The sequence below is a fragment of the Cucumis melo genome, chromosome 8, assembly GCF_025177605.1.
Source record: "Cucumis melo cultivar AY chromosome 8, USDA_Cmelo_AY_1.0, whole genome shotgun sequence".
Classification (NCBI taxonomy): Eukaryota; Viridiplantae; Streptophyta; class Magnoliopsida; order Cucurbitales; family Cucurbitaceae; genus Cucumis; species Cucumis melo.
This window is the reverse complement of record NC_066864.1, coordinates 31306966-31325608: the sequence shown is the minus strand read 5'-3', so window position 1 is coordinate 31325608 and position 18643 is coordinate 31306966. Positions and strand designations below refer to the sequence as shown.

The following is an 18643-nucleotide window of genomic DNA, read 5'->3' as shown; positions in this document are numbered from 1 at the left end:
CCTATATTTTAAAAGGTATGTAGGCAGCTTAAGGGGAGCTTTAAGTTCAGTCTAATAAAAAAAAAAAAATTGAACTACCTTATGACTTGATCCCTGTATTATAAAGGGTACGTAGGCAGCTTAAGGGAAACTTTAAGTTCAGTCTAGTAAAAAAAAAGGACTTAGTTGAGAAGAATGGAAAGCAAGAGTAGTGTCATGATCACATAAAGCATGACATTAGCAATTGATAGTTTTCGTTCTCATCAAAGAATATCAACTTAAAGTTGAAGATGCCTTACTGGGGGCAATATAACAAAATTTTAAATAAAAAAAAGTGTGTGACACTATGAGCAAGATGTTGATACTTATAAGGTGACATCATTCTTTTGAAGTTCTACACTCCATCGCCAAGTTTAGAAGTTCCTTAAAATCAAATTTGAGGGATTTGTTAATGTTTCTTAAAATTTAAGTTCATAGAAGATTAGAAGTTCGTCAAAATCAAAATTTGAGGCTTTGTTGATGTTTCTTTAAATTCAAGTTCAAAAAATTTCATAAAGAATCATTCAAATGCAAGACTGAAGACTTCACTAGTGCTCCACCGACTTTAAGGATTGCACTGTTATTCTTTTTCCATGTACAAGATCGAAAGGTTTCATCGATGTATCCTCATATTCAAGCTCAAAGGATTCTTCTTCAATTTAAATTTAAAAGTATTGTCTTCTTCAAGCACAAAAAAAAAAAAAAAAAAAAGACTTCATCATTGCCTTTTCAAGCAAGTTTGAAAACCTTAGACTTCATTGGTGTAGAGGTGGCTTTGCCTCCTCTAAAAGAAATGTCAGCACAAAAAAAAAAAAAAAATAAATAAATAAATAAAACTCTACCTCATTTCTAATATGTTGTAGCCTTGAGAGGATGACAACGGTGCAACTCTACCTTTGCTTCTCCAAGAAGACGTCGATGGTACAATTTTATCTCCACCTCTCTAAACGACGATGGTGCCCGATTGCTCCTACCAGAGCGGTTGATCTGACTGTAAAAACCCGATCATCCCCCGATAGAAGTTGGATCACTGACGACAGTACTACCTCTCCAAATGACGAAGGTGCCCGATCGCTCCTACCAGGGGGTGGATCTGACGACAAAAGCCCGATCGTCCCCCGATAGAAGTTGGATCGCTGACGGCAGTACCACCTCTCCAAATGACGATGATGCCTGATCGCTCTTACCAGGGGATGGATCTGACGACAAAAACCCGATCGTCCCCCGATAGAATTTGGATCGTTGACGGCAATATCACCTCTCCAAATGACGATGGTGCCCGATCGCTCCTACCAAGGCGGTGGATCTGACGGCAAAAGCCTGATCGTCCCCCAATAGAAGTTGGATCGCTGACGGCAATATCACCTCTCTAACGGACGAAGGTGTCCGATCGCTCCTACCAGGGGGTGGATCTGACGGCAAAAGCCCGATCGTCCCCCGATAGAAGTTGGATTGCTGACGACAGTACCACCTCTCCAAACGACGAAGGTACCCGATCGCTCCTACCAGGGGGTGGATCTGACGACAAAAGCCCGATCGTCCCCCAATAGAAGTTGGATCGCTGACGGCAGTATCACCTCTCTAAACGACGAAGGTGCCTGATCGCTTTTACCAGGGGGTGGATCTGACGGCAAAAGCCCGATCGTCCCCCGATAGAAGTTGGATCGCTGACAGCAGTTCCACCTCTCCAAACGATGAAGGTGCTCGATCGCTCTTACCAGGGGTGGATCTGACTGCAAAAGCCCGATCGTCCCCCGATAGAAGTTGGATCGCTGACGGCAGTACCACCTCTCCAAACGACGAAGGTGTCCGATCGCTCCTACCAAAGGGTGGATCTAACGGCAAAAGCTTGATCGTCCCCCGATAGAAGTTGGATCGCTGACGGCAGTGTCACCTCTCCAAATGACGATGGTGCCCGATCGCTCCTACCAAGGCGGTGGATCTGATGGCAAAAGCCTGATCGTCTCCCAGTAGAAGTTGGATCACTGACGGCGGAGTTACTTCTACAAATAATTTAAAAAAAAAAAAACAACAATAGAAAAAAATAAATCCTTAACTTTTGACAATAACTCAAATTCCTAAAAAAAAATGGAGAGTTAAAAAAATTATTATTATTATTAAAAAAAAGGAAAAAAAAAAACAAAAAGGAGAAGAGAATTTTTTTTCTTTTTTCTTTCATACCTTTGTTCTCCTTGATGAGAAAAGAATAATTATGGTATGAGTCTATTTATAAGACTAGCAAGTCCAATTCCTAATAGGATTTGGAAAGATTTTAATTTTCTTTTTAATAATAAATAAAATTAAAATCCAATTATCTTATGATATTTTATTTTGGAATAAAATCTCGGATTCCACTTTTAAAATATTCAAACATATTTTAATATTTTAATTTTTAAAATGAAATTAAAATTCAATTATCTTATGTTAAAATTGGTCATTCCAAATTCTTAAAATCAAATCAAACCATCATCAAACTTAAATTTTTATCCTCAAATTAAAGTAAATTCTGGATAAAACCTTCAAATTTTCAATTAAGGATTGGTCATATCCCAAATATTATTTCAAATTTAAATCAAACTCATGTACTAAATTCATAGTTTGATCAATTGAATATGTCAAATTGAGCAAAAAAAAAAAAAAAAAATGCTCATATTTGGACATTAAATTTATCTTTTCGAGATTGACCCACTCATACACGTGCATAAATCTCGAAATGGGGATTTGTTGAATAAGAAAATTTGGAACCAATCACAAATTGCCACATTATTTACTAAAATAATTATATTTAGGATTAACTAAAAATTGACATGTGTCCCAAATTAAATTTAAAAACAAATTGGACAATTCTAATGATGTCACGTGTCTTTATTATGACAATTGGGTCAAATTAATTATTTTGGTTCAATTAAATATTATTTAGTTGGGCCAAAATTCAATTGAGCCCAAAAATAAGCTTAATTTAGCCTAAAATAAAATATGACTTAAATTCATGTGATTGAGCCCGTGGGTATGGTCCATAGACCAGAACAGGCTCAAGTCCATAAAAGTCCACCAGGGAACTCTATAAATAGAGTTGTTTATAGAGTTAGAAGCCTCCTCAACTCCTGAAGTCAACCAACCTCGAAGATTGAAGCTTGTTTGAAGATACAAACTTTCTTCCAAGACTCCAACTTCAAGAACACCTTCGAAGACTGAAGCTTCTTTGAAGATACAAACTTTCTTCCAAGACTCCAACTTCAAGAACACGCTCAAAGATTGAAGCTCCTTTGAAGATACAAACTTTTTTCCAAGACTCCAACCTCAAGAACACCCTCAAAGATTGAAGCTTCTTTGAAGATACAAACTTTCTTCCAAGACTCCAACTTCAAGAACACCCTCAAAGATTGAAGCTTCTTTGAAGATACAAACTTTCTTCCAAGACTCCAATTTCAAGAACACCTTCGAAGATTGAAGCTCCTTTGAAGATCCAAGCTTTCTTCCAAGACTCCAACTTCAAGAACATCTCGTGCTTCGCTTCCTCAAATCAAGCGTAAGCATCCAGCCGATAGAGAATTAGAGGATCAAACTCTAGAGATCGAACCACATCGCATCGAATCAACATAAATACAACATCAACACAAGTTCAACTCCACGAACCAAATTTCTCCGGAAATCTCGTGTGAACAGCAATCAAGTTACTCACTATCTATAGCTTGTTACTTTGTTGGGTTTAAGTCTCATACTAGTTATTTTGTCTCATCTAATTCAAAAGACTTAGAGAGGACTTAAAGATTCATATTTCCCAAGTTAGTTTTTGGATGTAATTAGCGTTGAATTTTTTTTTGACACTCTAACCTCAAGATTTGAAATGGTTATTATTGATAAGTAATGGTCCCAACATTTCCTTACACATTCATTGCGACCTAGCAATATCAACATTGTTTGTCTTAAGTTGCTTTCAATAGTGAAGATTATCTCCATATATAAGTCCATATGAGTACCTTTCAGTATGACATGCTTTTTAAGAAAATTTTCAAGACTGCTCCAAGCTAAAATACACTTAATTTTGAAGTTTCTATAATTAATCAGTCAATGAAAAGGAAAGTGCATCATGTTAATATAGATAATAACCTCCAATTCTTTTATGTTTTCTTTAACTTATTTTTCATATTTTTGATCGATATCACTTTCGTTCAGATGTGATCTCGATCCATTGATTTTCCTCATTCCTTAACTCGAGATGTTACACTTGGGTTCAAAAACATACAAACGGTCAAGTTTTATATTATTGTTATAAATTTAGATCATAATTTGTTAGGTTGTATGTTTTGAAATAATTTAAAGGCTCGTGTAATAATATTGACCATTTAATTATTTATTGTTTTTCATTTTCCAAAGTTTGTACATTACAATTGTCAATAATATTATGTGGAATACATTAAGTAAACAAATCTAAACAAAGGGGGTGTCAGATTACCTTCATCTGTCATATGATACTTCAAATATAATGAACAAGCAATGAGAAGTCTGGTGGAGACTCAAAGGCAGTGTCAATTGCAAGGATAATTTGTAAATACATTTTATCTACGATTATGGGTCTCTATGCTATCTATTACGTTTGATATACCAGATCTCTAATAATAAAATTATTGTTTCATTCTTTCTTGTAGATATAGCTAATACATTATGTTAATGAACTACGTAAATCTTTGTGTTTCGCTTTTTTCTCGCTTTCTTTGCTTGTCGATTTCATAACAAGGTTACTAAAAAATCGTCTCAAGTAAAAAATATTCATCTCAATATAATGAACAGAAAAATACACTAATCTAACTTAGTCATAACACATATGAAATTACAAGATTAGGTTTAAAAAAACTAGGAGAAGGAATCCTAATATATATATATATATATATAAAGAAACATGTTTAGCCCAAAGACCGAAACAAAGCCAAGAAATTTCTTTAAATATTCATCCATATATTGCTTATTATACTTGATGAAAGACTTTGGAAAAGTTCAACTATTTGGACAGAGACCTATTCTTTTTATTTGGCTCTCTTAATATTAAAAAAAAAAAGTTAAATGACAAGATTATTAATTTATAAAGAAAAAAAAAAGTTAATTGTGCATGGTTCTAATAACTCAAATATTTATAAGAAAATCTCTTCGGTATAGATATGAAAAAAAAAAAAAACATAATATAAAATAATCCTATTATAATTAGACCACAGCTTAGCAGTAATATAATGGACATCATTATCTCACTTAATCATAAATTAGTTTTTGGAAATGTTAATATTTAAATAGTTTATAGTTTATACTTCTTTTAATTAATAACTAATAGTTGGTATTAAAAATTGAACTTAGAAACACCTCTTTTCATTTTAGATAACATTTTGTTATCGTTTTTTAATTTATGTTTTAAAAAACGAAATAAATTTTGAAAGCTAAAAAAAAAAATATCAGAATTTAACTAAATTTTCAAGTCTTTCGAAAATTATAATAAGAAAATAATAGAAAAAGAGCATAAATCTTAATTATAGAAAATAATAAAATAATAAAATCGTTATCATAACACAACTTATTAATAATATGACTTTGACAATATGCCTCATATATTATATTTTAACGTCTACCATCAATAAATAATATTCTAAAACAACAAACTTGCGTGGTTCAAGCAATTTTGATATAAATTTGTGTTCTTTTTTCTATGGGAATTAAAGAGATGCTATATATTTAAGAAATATGTGAGACATACAACAAGGCAGATCTAAATGTAGGATAATTTAATTTATATGTTTATATATAGATTTTAGAAAGAATAAATCCAAGATAAAGACAAAAACTTGGTAGACAGGTAACAAATTTTCAACAAATTAAACGCTTGAGGAAGAAGTTAACTAAAAGCATAAACTATATGTATTATGTGTGTGCATAAATTCCTTTTTATTGGTGAGACAAGGAAGTGATTGAGTTCCTTACGAACTTTTTAACAAATTGTACAAACTACCTTTCTTTAATGTAGGATTATAGTAGTAGTGGTTGCAATTATATTTTCAAACATGTTTATTTATAAAAATTGAGTTCTATAATTATTGTAAGTTTGAGATTCTCGTAGAAGTTTTAGGATTATCAAGTTTTAAGATAGAAAAATTAAGGCCACGATTTTTGTAATTGTAATACGGTTTTTGCAATTGCAATTTTTCTTTTTTTGAAAAAGAACTTGAAAATGTACTGATCTAATGAGAGAAGCCTCGTTATATTTTACTATAGATATAGATTAATATATATATATATATATATACACACACACATTTGATCACTACTTTACTTTAACAAAATTAAAACAAATATATGTGGAAGTTAAATCACAATAATGATATAGAAGGCTTTTTTTCTGCACATGGGAAGGTGTGGTTTTATGGAAAGACTTCAAAATTTAGATGGAGTACTTAATTAACACCTGAAAACACAATTTGAATTGAAACATCTTCTTAGCAGTACATGTATTAATTATTAGAAGTGTATATGTAGTAAACATCATGCACGCAAATGATCTTAACGTAACGGCCTATTTGGAATAATACTTTTTCAAATACTGAAAAGTATTAAAAAGAAAATAGAATACTTAATTAATATTACAGAAGCATTTTCTTAAATATTCGAAGAGTCATTCTAAACAAATTCAAGCTCTTAACCAGTGGAAGTGTTTGTATAACTTTGCCAGAAGAATCAACGAATAACCAAACACGGTTAAATCTAAGATCAGAAGTCATAGAATAGCCAGAAGAACCATAGCCAGAAGGAACCACTGAAACATAGCAAGGAGAGCCCTATATTTTGTTGAATTATTATTTAGTTTTCGTAGTTTGTGATTCATTTATGTTTTGTTTCCTTCTAAATTTAATAATTATTGTCAATTGGTTAATTCATATATGGAGTTAAATTAAATATACTTGATGTTCAGTCATATTTATCATATCTTAATAAATTTTTCTACGTCAGGTTATCTTGAATTGGGGGATAATAAATTTACGTAGAATTGTTAGATGACCCTTAACAATAAATTAGCTGTTATTATTTAATTAATATTTAAATATTTCAATTCCATTCGTAAATTTAGTCCTTGTTTGAATGGTTATTAGTGCTACAATCTCATATGAATCAAAGTGGATGCATTCCAAGTGTGTCCTTGAGAACAACAATAGTTTAAAGGGGAACAATGTAACCGTTATATTTGAAGGAAAAGTATAGATTTGACCCCACACTACGTGCAAACCATGTAGTGGTCGAGATGCTAGTGTCGACACATAAGGCAAAGAAAAGGGTTGAGAGAACGAAGTGTTCATAATGCAACCCAAGGAGGACAGTGCATCATCCAACACACCAAGATAAGTGGGCAAGCATATCAGATTGAACATCATTCCAACTCCCCGAGCTAGCCCATGACCTTGGAGAAGTTGGGTTTTCATCAAAAGTTTGGGAGAATGGTTCTAGAGTTAGTTTCAAATCGATGAAATAATGCACATTGAATTTTGTGTCAATTGGAGTTCGAAAAGACACTTTACGTTGGTGAGTGACATTTTGCCATATTCCATATACATGGGTGACAAAGAGGAAAATGTTCATAATGTACTATAGGGAGAGACATGGCGTCAACCCTCCAACAACTCTAAGCCTCAGGGCTTGCATGAGCTATAACATAGCATATGTGTATCTCATGGCTTGATAGTATCTAAATACACGAGGAGGATGCGATATTGCAACCCTTTCCATATGGGTCGAAGGTTTCATTAGAGCTATAACCTCATGCCCTAATATTCTGCTTGATTTGGCATGAACATGGGAGAGTTCATGCCCCGATATGTTCAAATGGATGGATGTCAATGAAAGCCTCGAGTTGGAGAGTTGCCCATGGGTTTGAATTACAACTGTTCTCAATAAGCATGCTTGAGCAAGAGAGAGATAAAGTGATCACATATCTCGACCATCTGGATGGCATGCAAAAGCGTATGTGGGGCTCAATAGTTTTCAATTGTGGCACAATACTTGTATAAGTTGTCTTGGTAATTAATTAAGCATTGTAAAAGCCTGGTAGTTTTGCATTAGGTAAAAAAAAAACTCGATAGCTTGGCACCAAAGTAGGCAAATAGAGCCCGATAAATGTTATTATGCCCCGAAAAGCTCTAATAAGTGTTTGAATAATCTTCTAGTAATTAGTCTCAATAGAGTGTTGTAAGACTTTTTCGGCCAATGAAGGGTCTAAACTCATCTAGGTGAAGTAGTTTCGAAGCGATGTGTAAGAATGGAAGATCGTGTTATTGGGAACCAAAATGATAAAAGAGAGACATGACGTTTCTTTGTGACCATGACCTTAGTCATATATAAGCGCAAGGTCAAACCTTAGGACTTGGCTTAGAGAAGAGGCACAAGTTGACTCTAGTTTTGTATGATCGAATATATATGTACGACGATATGTATGGTTAAATAAAGTTTAGTTCCACAAAAATTGAGTTGGATCTAAGGTCTGATGAAGCTTCAAAGAGTTGGGCAAAAAGTAGATTGGAATTTGAGTTTCTCTTAAGTTGACCATGATTAAAATGTAAATTGTGGTGCTGCATAGTTGGAGAGAACCACGGTTGTGATAGTCAACCTGTCTTCTACTTTCTTCTTTTTCTTTTGGAATGTCTTCTACTTTCTTTTGAGTAACTACGATTGAATCTTTCGTTATATCATATTACTTATTACAACACTTTTGCAATATATATATATAATATGTGTGAAAATATATTGATCAATTAGGTATAAAGTATGTATTGTAAAACAACTTAAGTTGATTATGTCAATTTATCGTACCCCTTTTCTCACAAATTAAATATACATGGATGTTGTATTAAACTATTTGGGAAATGGTTTAATCAAAGACACTTCATTTATATGAGTTAATGAAATTATACTTGATAAAATTAACTAGTACTATAAATATAAATAAAAAAGAAAAAACTAATCTTGGTTAATTAACAGAGAAGAATACTAGTGTATAATCAAACATGCACGTGTTTTATTTCACAACCTACGATTCTAATTCTAAGTTTAAATTTATTTATTTTTAATTTAACAGATATAAATGTTTTGACATTTCTTAGTTTATTAAATATGTCTTATTAGTCGGGTTTATGATAAATCCTAATTAAATATGTTGGGAATCTTTTGTAAGAAAAGAAATTAGATATGTAATTATTATGATAGGTCTTTCTTTCACACACGCGCATATACATACATACATACATACATACATACATACATACATGTACATGTACATATACATTTACATGTAGATGTACATATACATATACATATGTGTTAAAAAATTAGTTTTTCTTTGGACCTGTTGTAGTTTTTGTCTAAAAGATTTTATGGAATATCTTTGACTAATTATCTTTGGTTAATGAATTAAAAGATGAGATATTTAAGAGATAAAATGATTTCCCACTATTCTAGGAATCTTGTTAAGATAAGAAGATCTATACATATATTATATATGTGAGGTTACACAGTGGAGATTGGGGGTGACGGAAAAGCGAAAAATATAGATTGAAGATGGTCGTTTTGCATCAAGGTCGTTTGAGAAGCGACGAAGTTAAAAAGGTATGATGATCTTATGTCAATAAGATCGTCATGTTGATCGTAGTAACTATTAATGATGAGTAACAGACAAAACAAGTGATTGGTATGATCACGAGGACCTTTAGAGGGATCTAAAGACGTCGCCAAAGATATTCACTCATGTATTCAGGGGGAGCCTGAAGCCAGACATCGTGAAGATTAGTAACTCAGGGGGAGCCTGGAGTCTGATGTCAAGACGCATGTTATAAAGTTATATTATTGAGCAGAGTACCATATGTTGTATCGTTATATATTAACTCAAGTGAATATTAATAAAGATTACTCATCATGGCTGTACTCAGCTCCCCAGACATAGGCAATATTAGTCGAACTGGGTTAACAAAGTTTCATGTGTTATTCTTCTCTGCTGCCTCTCTAGCTATTACAACTGTTATTTGCTTTAGTATTAACTGGAGTCCTAATAGATTATCTCACTGTTTTTTCCAGGACCGACCATTTCTCAGATGATCAATCTTTATAACTATCACCTAGTCATTACCACACACATACTCATAATTTGGTCAAATAATTATTTTCTTTTTAACTAATAATTATTCGCATAAATCAATGAATATGCACATTTCATATTTTAGAATTAAACTAATCTAGATAACAGACATTACTTTGACAACATGTTATTTTGACCGATTCATTTAAAACATAAGATACATTAATAATAATTTTATTATTAAAAAATAATATATATATATATTTGGTTTCAAATTCTCACATGTGAACTATTTTTGTAAAAGGAAAGTTCTCAAACTAAAATAGAAAAGAAAAACAAATTTAATAATTATAGGTTAAACTTTACAAAATAATAATTTATTTATTCATTAAAGCGTTATTTAATTTCTCATTTTCAAAATTTCGAATTGTGCACATTTAAGTTTATCATTTGTTTTCAATTATTTTCAACTACTTTTTAGAGTTGAGTCAAACTTTCATTAATAAAAGTTTTTTTTAGGTAAGAGATAATCCAACTATATGTGAAGAAATGCTGTAGCATTTTTTTTTTCTCATGTTTATGTCTAATCTAATTAAAGTATAGAGAGTTGAAAGATTAAAATAAATAGAAAGTTAATCCTTTTATTTGTCAATCTTTTTGAAAAATGGTGTATTTGAAATTTGGAATTTCGTTGATTAAATGAGACATATTTAGTCAACTTGTTCCATTTTCAAACTGTGTGCCACTTTTAAGCTTAATTATTCTTCTAAAATTTATGATTTTGTCACATATGAATGTTTACACACACATATATATATCATCTTTTCTAAATAAATACTAAACTCTAAACTAACTAAATTCCACACACATATATAATCAAATAGTGATTAGATGTGAAAAATTTTCTTCAATATTAGATATATACTTGGATTTCAAAATTTTCGTTCCATTTATTATTATTTTTTAGTTCAACTATGGATGGTTGAGAGATTCAAATCTCTTCTCTCTAAGAAAGAAAGTTGTGTTAATCAAGCTCGTTTTCACCAATTACATTTGTTGATTTAAAAGGAACTTGATATTTCTCTTTATCAAATTCATTATAAATCATAAATCACAAATTGTCCTCTTATAATAGTAGTTAATTCATAAGTAGATGTATTTTCAACCAAATGAATAAAAATATATACAAAATATAGTAAAATCTTCCATTTTAGAATTAAAAATTTAGAAGATGTACATCTTTTAATTATAATATATATAATGACAATAAAACAAAATACAACATAGAGTAGCCTTGAGTTTTATGGAGTGTTTTATATCAAAGTAGATTTGCAATTAATAATAATGAAATTAGATTTTACAGTTTCACTGTTTTATTTACAATATAATTTATACTTTGATAAATTTAAGAGAATTGACTTTGATAAGTAAGAGAAATCTGCATGTATGTATGTATATATATATATAAACTAATTTTACAAACTTAAAATTATTTGGAACAGTTAATGTCGCATTATAACAAACCAATCTAAGTCAATTTGGTTGATTCAAAAAAGTACGTGTCGCTATTGAAAAAGATAGGTAGAAAAAATTCAAATTTCTTCACTTCAATGTCCCAAAAATTATTGGTACCACATTTGAATTATTCATTTTATATTTTTGTAAGTTTTTTTGTAGACTATATTATTGTTTGTAATTTAGATATGATTGAACATCTATAAGTTAGATATGATTGACCATATGTACACGCACATTTTAAGTTAGGACCATTTTTAATTAATGAGAACAATTTTCCATATATATTGAATTTTTCAAGCTTCAATTTTTCCCCCATATTATAATTAAGTCTCACTTTCTAGAATAGCAAATCAAATAATAACAATAATAAGCAATCCAATCAATCTATTACATAAAGTAATCCATTTGCATTTTTCTTCATCATTCTAATTTTTATAGTATATCCTTCCATTTTCTTTTCTTATTTTAAAATTTTTCCCCATACCATTAAACATCCTATAATTAATCTCACCTAAGCAAGTGTTTTACAATAGTGGAATAGTTCAAATAGTCACATTAATATAAGTATATATATGATTAAAATTTAAAGAATACGACATTTTCATTTAGAAGTATGTGTATTAATAATGAAAATAAATCTCCAATTTTTAGTCGAGGGATATATATAAATAAATTGAAGTATTACTTTAATTAGCTACTATGCATTATTTGATGTAGACACGTGTAGACCCACTTCATGTAAGAGAACTTTATAAAGTTTATAATATATCTATATTCATTTATGTTCAACATGCATATATTAATATTAGAATTTAATATTGCTATTTATAAAGAAAAAAAAATGTTAGAATTTAATATTGTGACACGAGAAGTCATTGGGCATATATGTTTTATGTACTTTTCTTGCGTGGCCAACGCTACCTTCTAGTACAGAATTTGTGTACTTGACTTTAGATATAAATTAAAATAAAATACTATAAATAGATAGGTTATTAGAATTAGCTCAATAAATTTTATTTTTGATTTTTAATTTAGCGTTGATTTTTCTTTTTTCATTACTAGATTTGTAGAAGGTATTAGATTAAATGAAATATTTGAAAATAGAACTAAAATTAGACACACTTGACAAAGAAACTAAAGTTGTATTTCTAACCTTAAAAAGTTTACTTTTGGGACAATTCAATTTTTTATACTTATTTTTTATCTTTTTTTTTTTTTTTTTAATTTTTTACATTTTTGTGTTTTGTTATTTGGTGGAATTCTAATCCAACGATATACGATATAATATGCAATAAATTATTCCATGGGAATTGAACTTGTTTTGTTTACTTAATCAAACCCCATTTTATGTCTTATATATTGGATTTTACTCGGTAAAACCCAAATATTATTATGTAGAAAATTTTAAACTCATTTAATATGGATTTTTTAACATTCTCTATATAATATCTAACTTTTTTACCTCATAAATGAACAAATAACACAGAAATAATAGGAATTTAGATCACACCACGGTCGTGTATTTCGTTACCAATGATAAAAAGACTTAATAATATTCAAGCACAAATTTAAAAATTATAAAAGTATTTTACTGCTTGTTCGATTAACCAAAGTCTAACCGCAATATCTTAATTATTTTGCATGTTTGAAAATATTACAAATTTTAATTTCAAATATTTAGCCATAAGATCCAAAATGGGCCGTAGAGGCAGCCATGGCTTGAATCTAGACCGTTGAAGCTGAATCATCGAACGGCTACGATTAATACCAAGTCAAATTCGTTGACTTGAAATTAGAAAGTTCCCGTTCACTCACGTCGTTGCCTGAGCTTGAAAATCTACCGACAATGCAAATAATGCACAAACCACAGAGAAACAAACTCCATTACAATGGAAGCCACCGTCTTCCTCACCTTAATTCTTTTGATTTCCATTTCTCCAGCTTCTGCAGATCAAAGCTTCATCTTTAATGGCTTCAATCCCCGTGATCTCATCCTCGATGGCGTCGCCGAAGTAACCTCCGATCGTCTTTTGAGACTCACCAACGACTACGACCAACAAATCGGCCACGCCTTTTACCCCAATCCCATCTCCTTCAAAACCTCATCAAACAATTCCTCACTTTCCTCCTTCTCTGCAACTTTCGTCTTTGCTATAATATCAGAATATGACGATCTCGGCGGCCATGGAATCGCCTTCGTCGTTTCTCCGACTAGAGGTCTCCCCGGAGCTCGGCCAAGCGAAAGCCTCGGTCTATTCAACGAGTCCAACAACGGGAAAGAAACGAATCACATCTTTGCCGTTGAACTCGACACGATTCAGAATCTCGATCTTAAAGACATCAACAAGAACCACATCGGAATCAATATAAACGGACTAATGTCAGAACAAGCGGAGCGAGCAGGGTATTGGGTCGGGGGCGAATTTAGAAATTTGACGTTAATCAGTGGCGAACGGATGCAAGTTTGGGTCGAATACGATGGACTCGAAAAGCAAATTAACGTTACCTTGGCTCCAATTGAAATCAGGGATAAACCCAAAATCCCTCTCTTATCTTACCGGCGAGACTTATCGTCCGTCATCAACGACATCATGTACATCGGATTCTCATCCTCAACAGGGTCCATTACGACGTCGCATTACGTTTTAGCTTGGAGTTTCAACGTCGATGGCGAAGCACAGAGGATTACTCTGTCTCAACTCCCCAAGCTTCCACCACGTCCAAGAAAAAAACAGAGGCGATCCAAATTCTTAACAATCGGTTTACCGTTGATTTGCGTTTCATTAGCTTTAATGACAGTTTTGGGGGTGATTTATTTCATATACCGGAGACGGAAATTCGCTGAGATTCTAGAGGATTGGGAGCTGGAATACGGACCACAAAGATTCAAATACAAGGATTTATACAGAGCAACAAAGGGATTCAGAGAAAAAGAATTTCTGGGATTCGGTGGATTCGGTAGAGTATACAAAGGGGTATTACCAAATTCGAAAATCGAAGTAGCAGTGAAGAGAATCTCTCACGAATCAAGACAGGGAATGAAGGAATTCGTGGCGGAGATAGTGAGTGTAGGGAGACTCCGGCACCGGAACCTGGTGGCGCTGTTGGGGTATTGCCGGAGGAAAGGTGAGCTGTTTTTGGTGTATGATTATATGAGAAATGGAAGCTTGGATGCGTATTTACATGAGTGGCCGGAGATAACGATAAATTGGGAACAGAGGTTTGAGATAATAAAAGGAGTGGCGTCGGGATTGTTTTATCTTCATGAACAGTGTGAGAAAGTGGTGATTCATAGAGATGTGAAAGCGAGTAATGTGTTGCTTGATGATGAGTTCAATGGAAGATTGGGGGATTTTGGTTTGGCTAAAATGTATGATCGTGGTGCTGATCCTCGAACCACTCATGTCGTTGGAACTCTTGGGTTTGTTCTTCAATTCCCATTTTACTTTCTTCTTTTTTATTACAAGGTTGACATTTAAATTGACATTTAGGTATCAATTAAATTAATTTAGAAAATATAAAATTTTGTCATCGGACTTCAACATGTAATAATTTTAAGTTCTAAATTTAATTTTTACCTAGTGTATTGGTTTTAAATGGTACATTTTTCAATCCTATGCTAAAATTCATTTTTAGTTTGATTTGTCGGATTTCTATTGTTTTGAGAGTATTTACTTAGTTTTTAAGTTTCATTACTTTGTAATTTGTCCTGTTTTTTTTTTTTTATGAAACTTGTAGGAAAAGTTGCAAAGTAAATTTATTATGAAATGAATAATGATATAAAACTTTCAAATTTTCTTCATTTCATATTTGAATATTTAAAAGGTAAAAGATTTGGAGTTTGACATTTAAAGAAGTAAATATTTTTGTTGTCAAACTTTTGAAATCATTTTTGGACGTCTCAATCATTTACACCATTGTGGTTTGGCTTATTACTTTTCTAAATGTTGAACCTTCCGTTAATGAGAGATGATTGTGGAACGCAGGTATCTAGCGCCAGAGCACATAAGAACAGGGAGGGCCACAACAAGAACAGACGTTTACGCATTCGGGGCTTTTCTTCTTGAAGTAGCCTGCGGAAGAAGGCCTATTCATCCTCAAGAAGACTCCGACGATTTCATTTTAATGGATTGGGTTCTATCTTCTTGGTCCAACGGCAACATTCTCCGGACTGTCGATCCCAAATTGGGTGGCAATTTCGAACCTTCACAGCTCGAATTGGTTCTCAAACTCGGGTTGCTCTGTTCCCACTCCTCCCCTGCCGTTCGTCCCACCATGTACCAGGTTCTGCAGTATTTGCAGGCCGATGCGCCGCTGCCGGACCTTGCCTCCCTCCGATGGCGCCTTTCCGGAAGTGGGTTTTTCAATTTGAGGCCTCGCGATGGCGAGGGCGATGGGTTGGATGATTTTACGGTGTCTTATCCGTTATCTACGGAAAGGAATGTGACGAGTTCTTCTTCGGTTGCGGAGTCTATTCTGTCCGAAGGCCGCTGATTTTGAAGATGATGACGACGACCTCTAATTTTGTGAATAATTAATTATTAATTGAATCTTAATTCTTACCTATGATTTTTTAAGAAAATATTAAACAATTTCAAGATTTTGTTTTAAATTGTTGAAAATAAGTTCCATATGTTGACATAGTTGTAGGCCTCAGTTTACATTTAGAGAAGTTTTGGAAATATTTTAAAATCTCGAGGGTATTATTGCAATTTAAAAATTATGGGAATTTTTTAATCAAATTACAAAGTTTTCGTGTAGCTCAACTTTTTTTTATCCGAATTTGATTTTTTTTTTAATAATGTGTTTTTTTAAAAACTAAGATAAAAAATAGGTAAGGAAAATTATCGAAGGTAGAAGTATTAAATATTCAAATCTCTAAATTTTAATTTTTAAAAATATCTTTTATTAATCTTTCTAGATTCCAAATTCTAATTTTCAAAAATACATTTCCTTAACAAGGATCTTCTCAAATTTTAAATTTCAATATCCAATTTTTTTAAGAAGATATATGTTAACAAAATATGTTATTAAAAAAATATATTAAACAAATATTTGCAATTTACTGATATTAATAAAATAATTTGTTACCATAATTATCTTCATTTTGATTCTAAAATAAAATTAGATATTCTTGTCATACATATTTTGATTGATATTCTAAAAAAATTAGATATTCTAATTTCCATACAACAAAATTATTTTTGTCATACATTTTTCATTTTGATTCTAAAAAAAATAGATATTTTGTTAATATCGGTGGATTGCAAATATTTGTTTAATATATTTTATAATAACATATTTTGTTAATATATATATCTTTTAAAATAATTGAACACTAGAATTTGGAATTTGAAAAAATATTCTTTTGGAATTTGGAAAGATATTTTTGAAGATTGAAAATATATTTAATAAGAAAAGATATTTTTGAAAATTGGAATTTAGATATTTAAATATTTAAATATTTAATATATATATATATATATATATATATATATTAAATAATGAAAAAAAGAAGAAGGTGTGGGGTTCACATGTCAATTTATTAAAGTCGTACACCTCGAACACAACTTTGGTCGAATAACCCTATTTTTGATATTACTTTCAAAAAGACATTATTTAAAATAAAAAATCCTCGAATTTGCTTCTTCTAAGACTTGGGTTATTTTTTATGGGTATCGGTTAGTATTTTTGGTTCAGTAATTATGGAAGAGGTTAATCGATAATTTATGTGATCATGATTTTCTATTTTTAAATTGACAATAAGAGTAGGAAATTTTGTTATATAAACAATACTGACCATGAAGAATGTCATTTTGATGTTGACGGAAAAATCTAACACATATGATCTTTACATGCCTTCAATGGTAGATTTTTATATAATCACGCTTAAAGTTAATATCTAGTAAATGGTTAAAGTAACCTACCAGAAACGAGAATCTTCCGACGCAGCAAATTATCGGGATAAAGGTCCGTCGGGCAATGACTCGGATAAATGCGTCGAAAGAAGATTTCTCGAGGTAGGAAATGAAGCGCATCAGAGGAGTTTAGTCCAGTACGACATCAAGAATTCCTTACTTCTCGATACTGCTATAAACACGCGTTCCGTATCTCCACGACTATGTGCATTGAGAGTTGTAGTTTTTATTTATTTTTTCCCAATTAATCTTTATTTTTTGTGTAATATGTTTTTTGATTTCCGATTCGATTTAAATTCAATAAAAATTTTAAACAAAATATTTACAAAATTAGAACATATTTCATAAAAAAAAAAAATTCTTGCAAGGTTCATTTGAAACAAATACATAAAACAGAAAAATATATCATCTTCTCATCATCGGATGTCATCTTCGAACAAGTCCAAACCTATAATCACATGAAAGTAAAATACATTGTTAACTTCAAGTAAACCAAAATGGATGTTAAACACTACAACTTTTTCACTAACAATGATCAAACCCTCGCTCCACAAGAAAAAGTAGGAAGAATTGCTTACCTTGGGTGATGCCAATGATCTCTTGTTTTATAGAAATGGACCTATAACAAATATGAATGGGATTTAGGAATGTTGATTTGGATCGACCTTGAGACCACAGGAAGTGGGACGTTACGAAGGCCTCAGCCTCTAAGGTCGAGGCAAGAAAGGGCCCAACTTCCTTTATTTCCTTATTGGGTAAATTTAAGAGCTGACAAGAAGAATGACAAAATAGGAGGTTTGCTTTTGATAAATGGCAAATTTATTTTTAACTTGACAAAATAGCAAAATAGAAAAATTTAAAGAAAAAATTGGGGGAGCAATGCCTTAAATGCCCCTACATAAGTGACAAATGTGATTCATAAATACAGTTGTTTACTAATCCCCAAATACTTTATAATTAAATATTACTTTGCACCCACAATAGAATATTCTACTTTCCCCCCAAAATAGAAAAAAACCTATCAAATCACACTCAAAGCTCTGTTAGTGATCACATCTGATTCAATTTGTGTAGGCTACCATTTCAGATTGTC

The 18643-nt window shown here is 31.6% G+C and overlaps 1 protein-coding gene across 1 annotated transcript; it reads left to right on the top strand.

Annotated features, from left to right (window-relative positions):
• The first annotated feature begins 13241 nt into the window (after nucleotides 1-13241).
• Nucleotides 13242-16275, top strand: LOC103490432 (L-type lectin-domain containing receptor kinase IV.1-like). Its single transcript, XM_008449927.3, has 2 exons — nucleotides 13242-15053; nucleotides 15619-16275. Exons 1-2 carry the CDS (start codon nucleotides 13522-13524, stop codon nucleotides 16124-16126), a joined length of 2040 nt encoding a protein of 679 aa, XP_008448149.2. The 5' UTR covers nucleotides 13242-13521; the 3' UTR covers nucleotides 16127-16275.
• Nucleotides 16276-18643: the final 2368 nt, after the last annotated feature.

What these genes read in the sequence shown, in the direction of transcription:
- LOC103490432 (XM_008449927.3), top strand. Translation starts at nt 13,522, where the DNA reads ATGGAAGCCACCGTCTTCCTCACCTTAATTCTTTTGATTTCCATTTCT. An exon ending in CATGTCGTTGGAACTCTTGG is followed by an intron (nt 15,054 to 15,618) that starts GTTTGTTCTTCA and finishes TGTGGAACGCAG; the next exon opens with GTATCTAGCGCCAGAGCACA.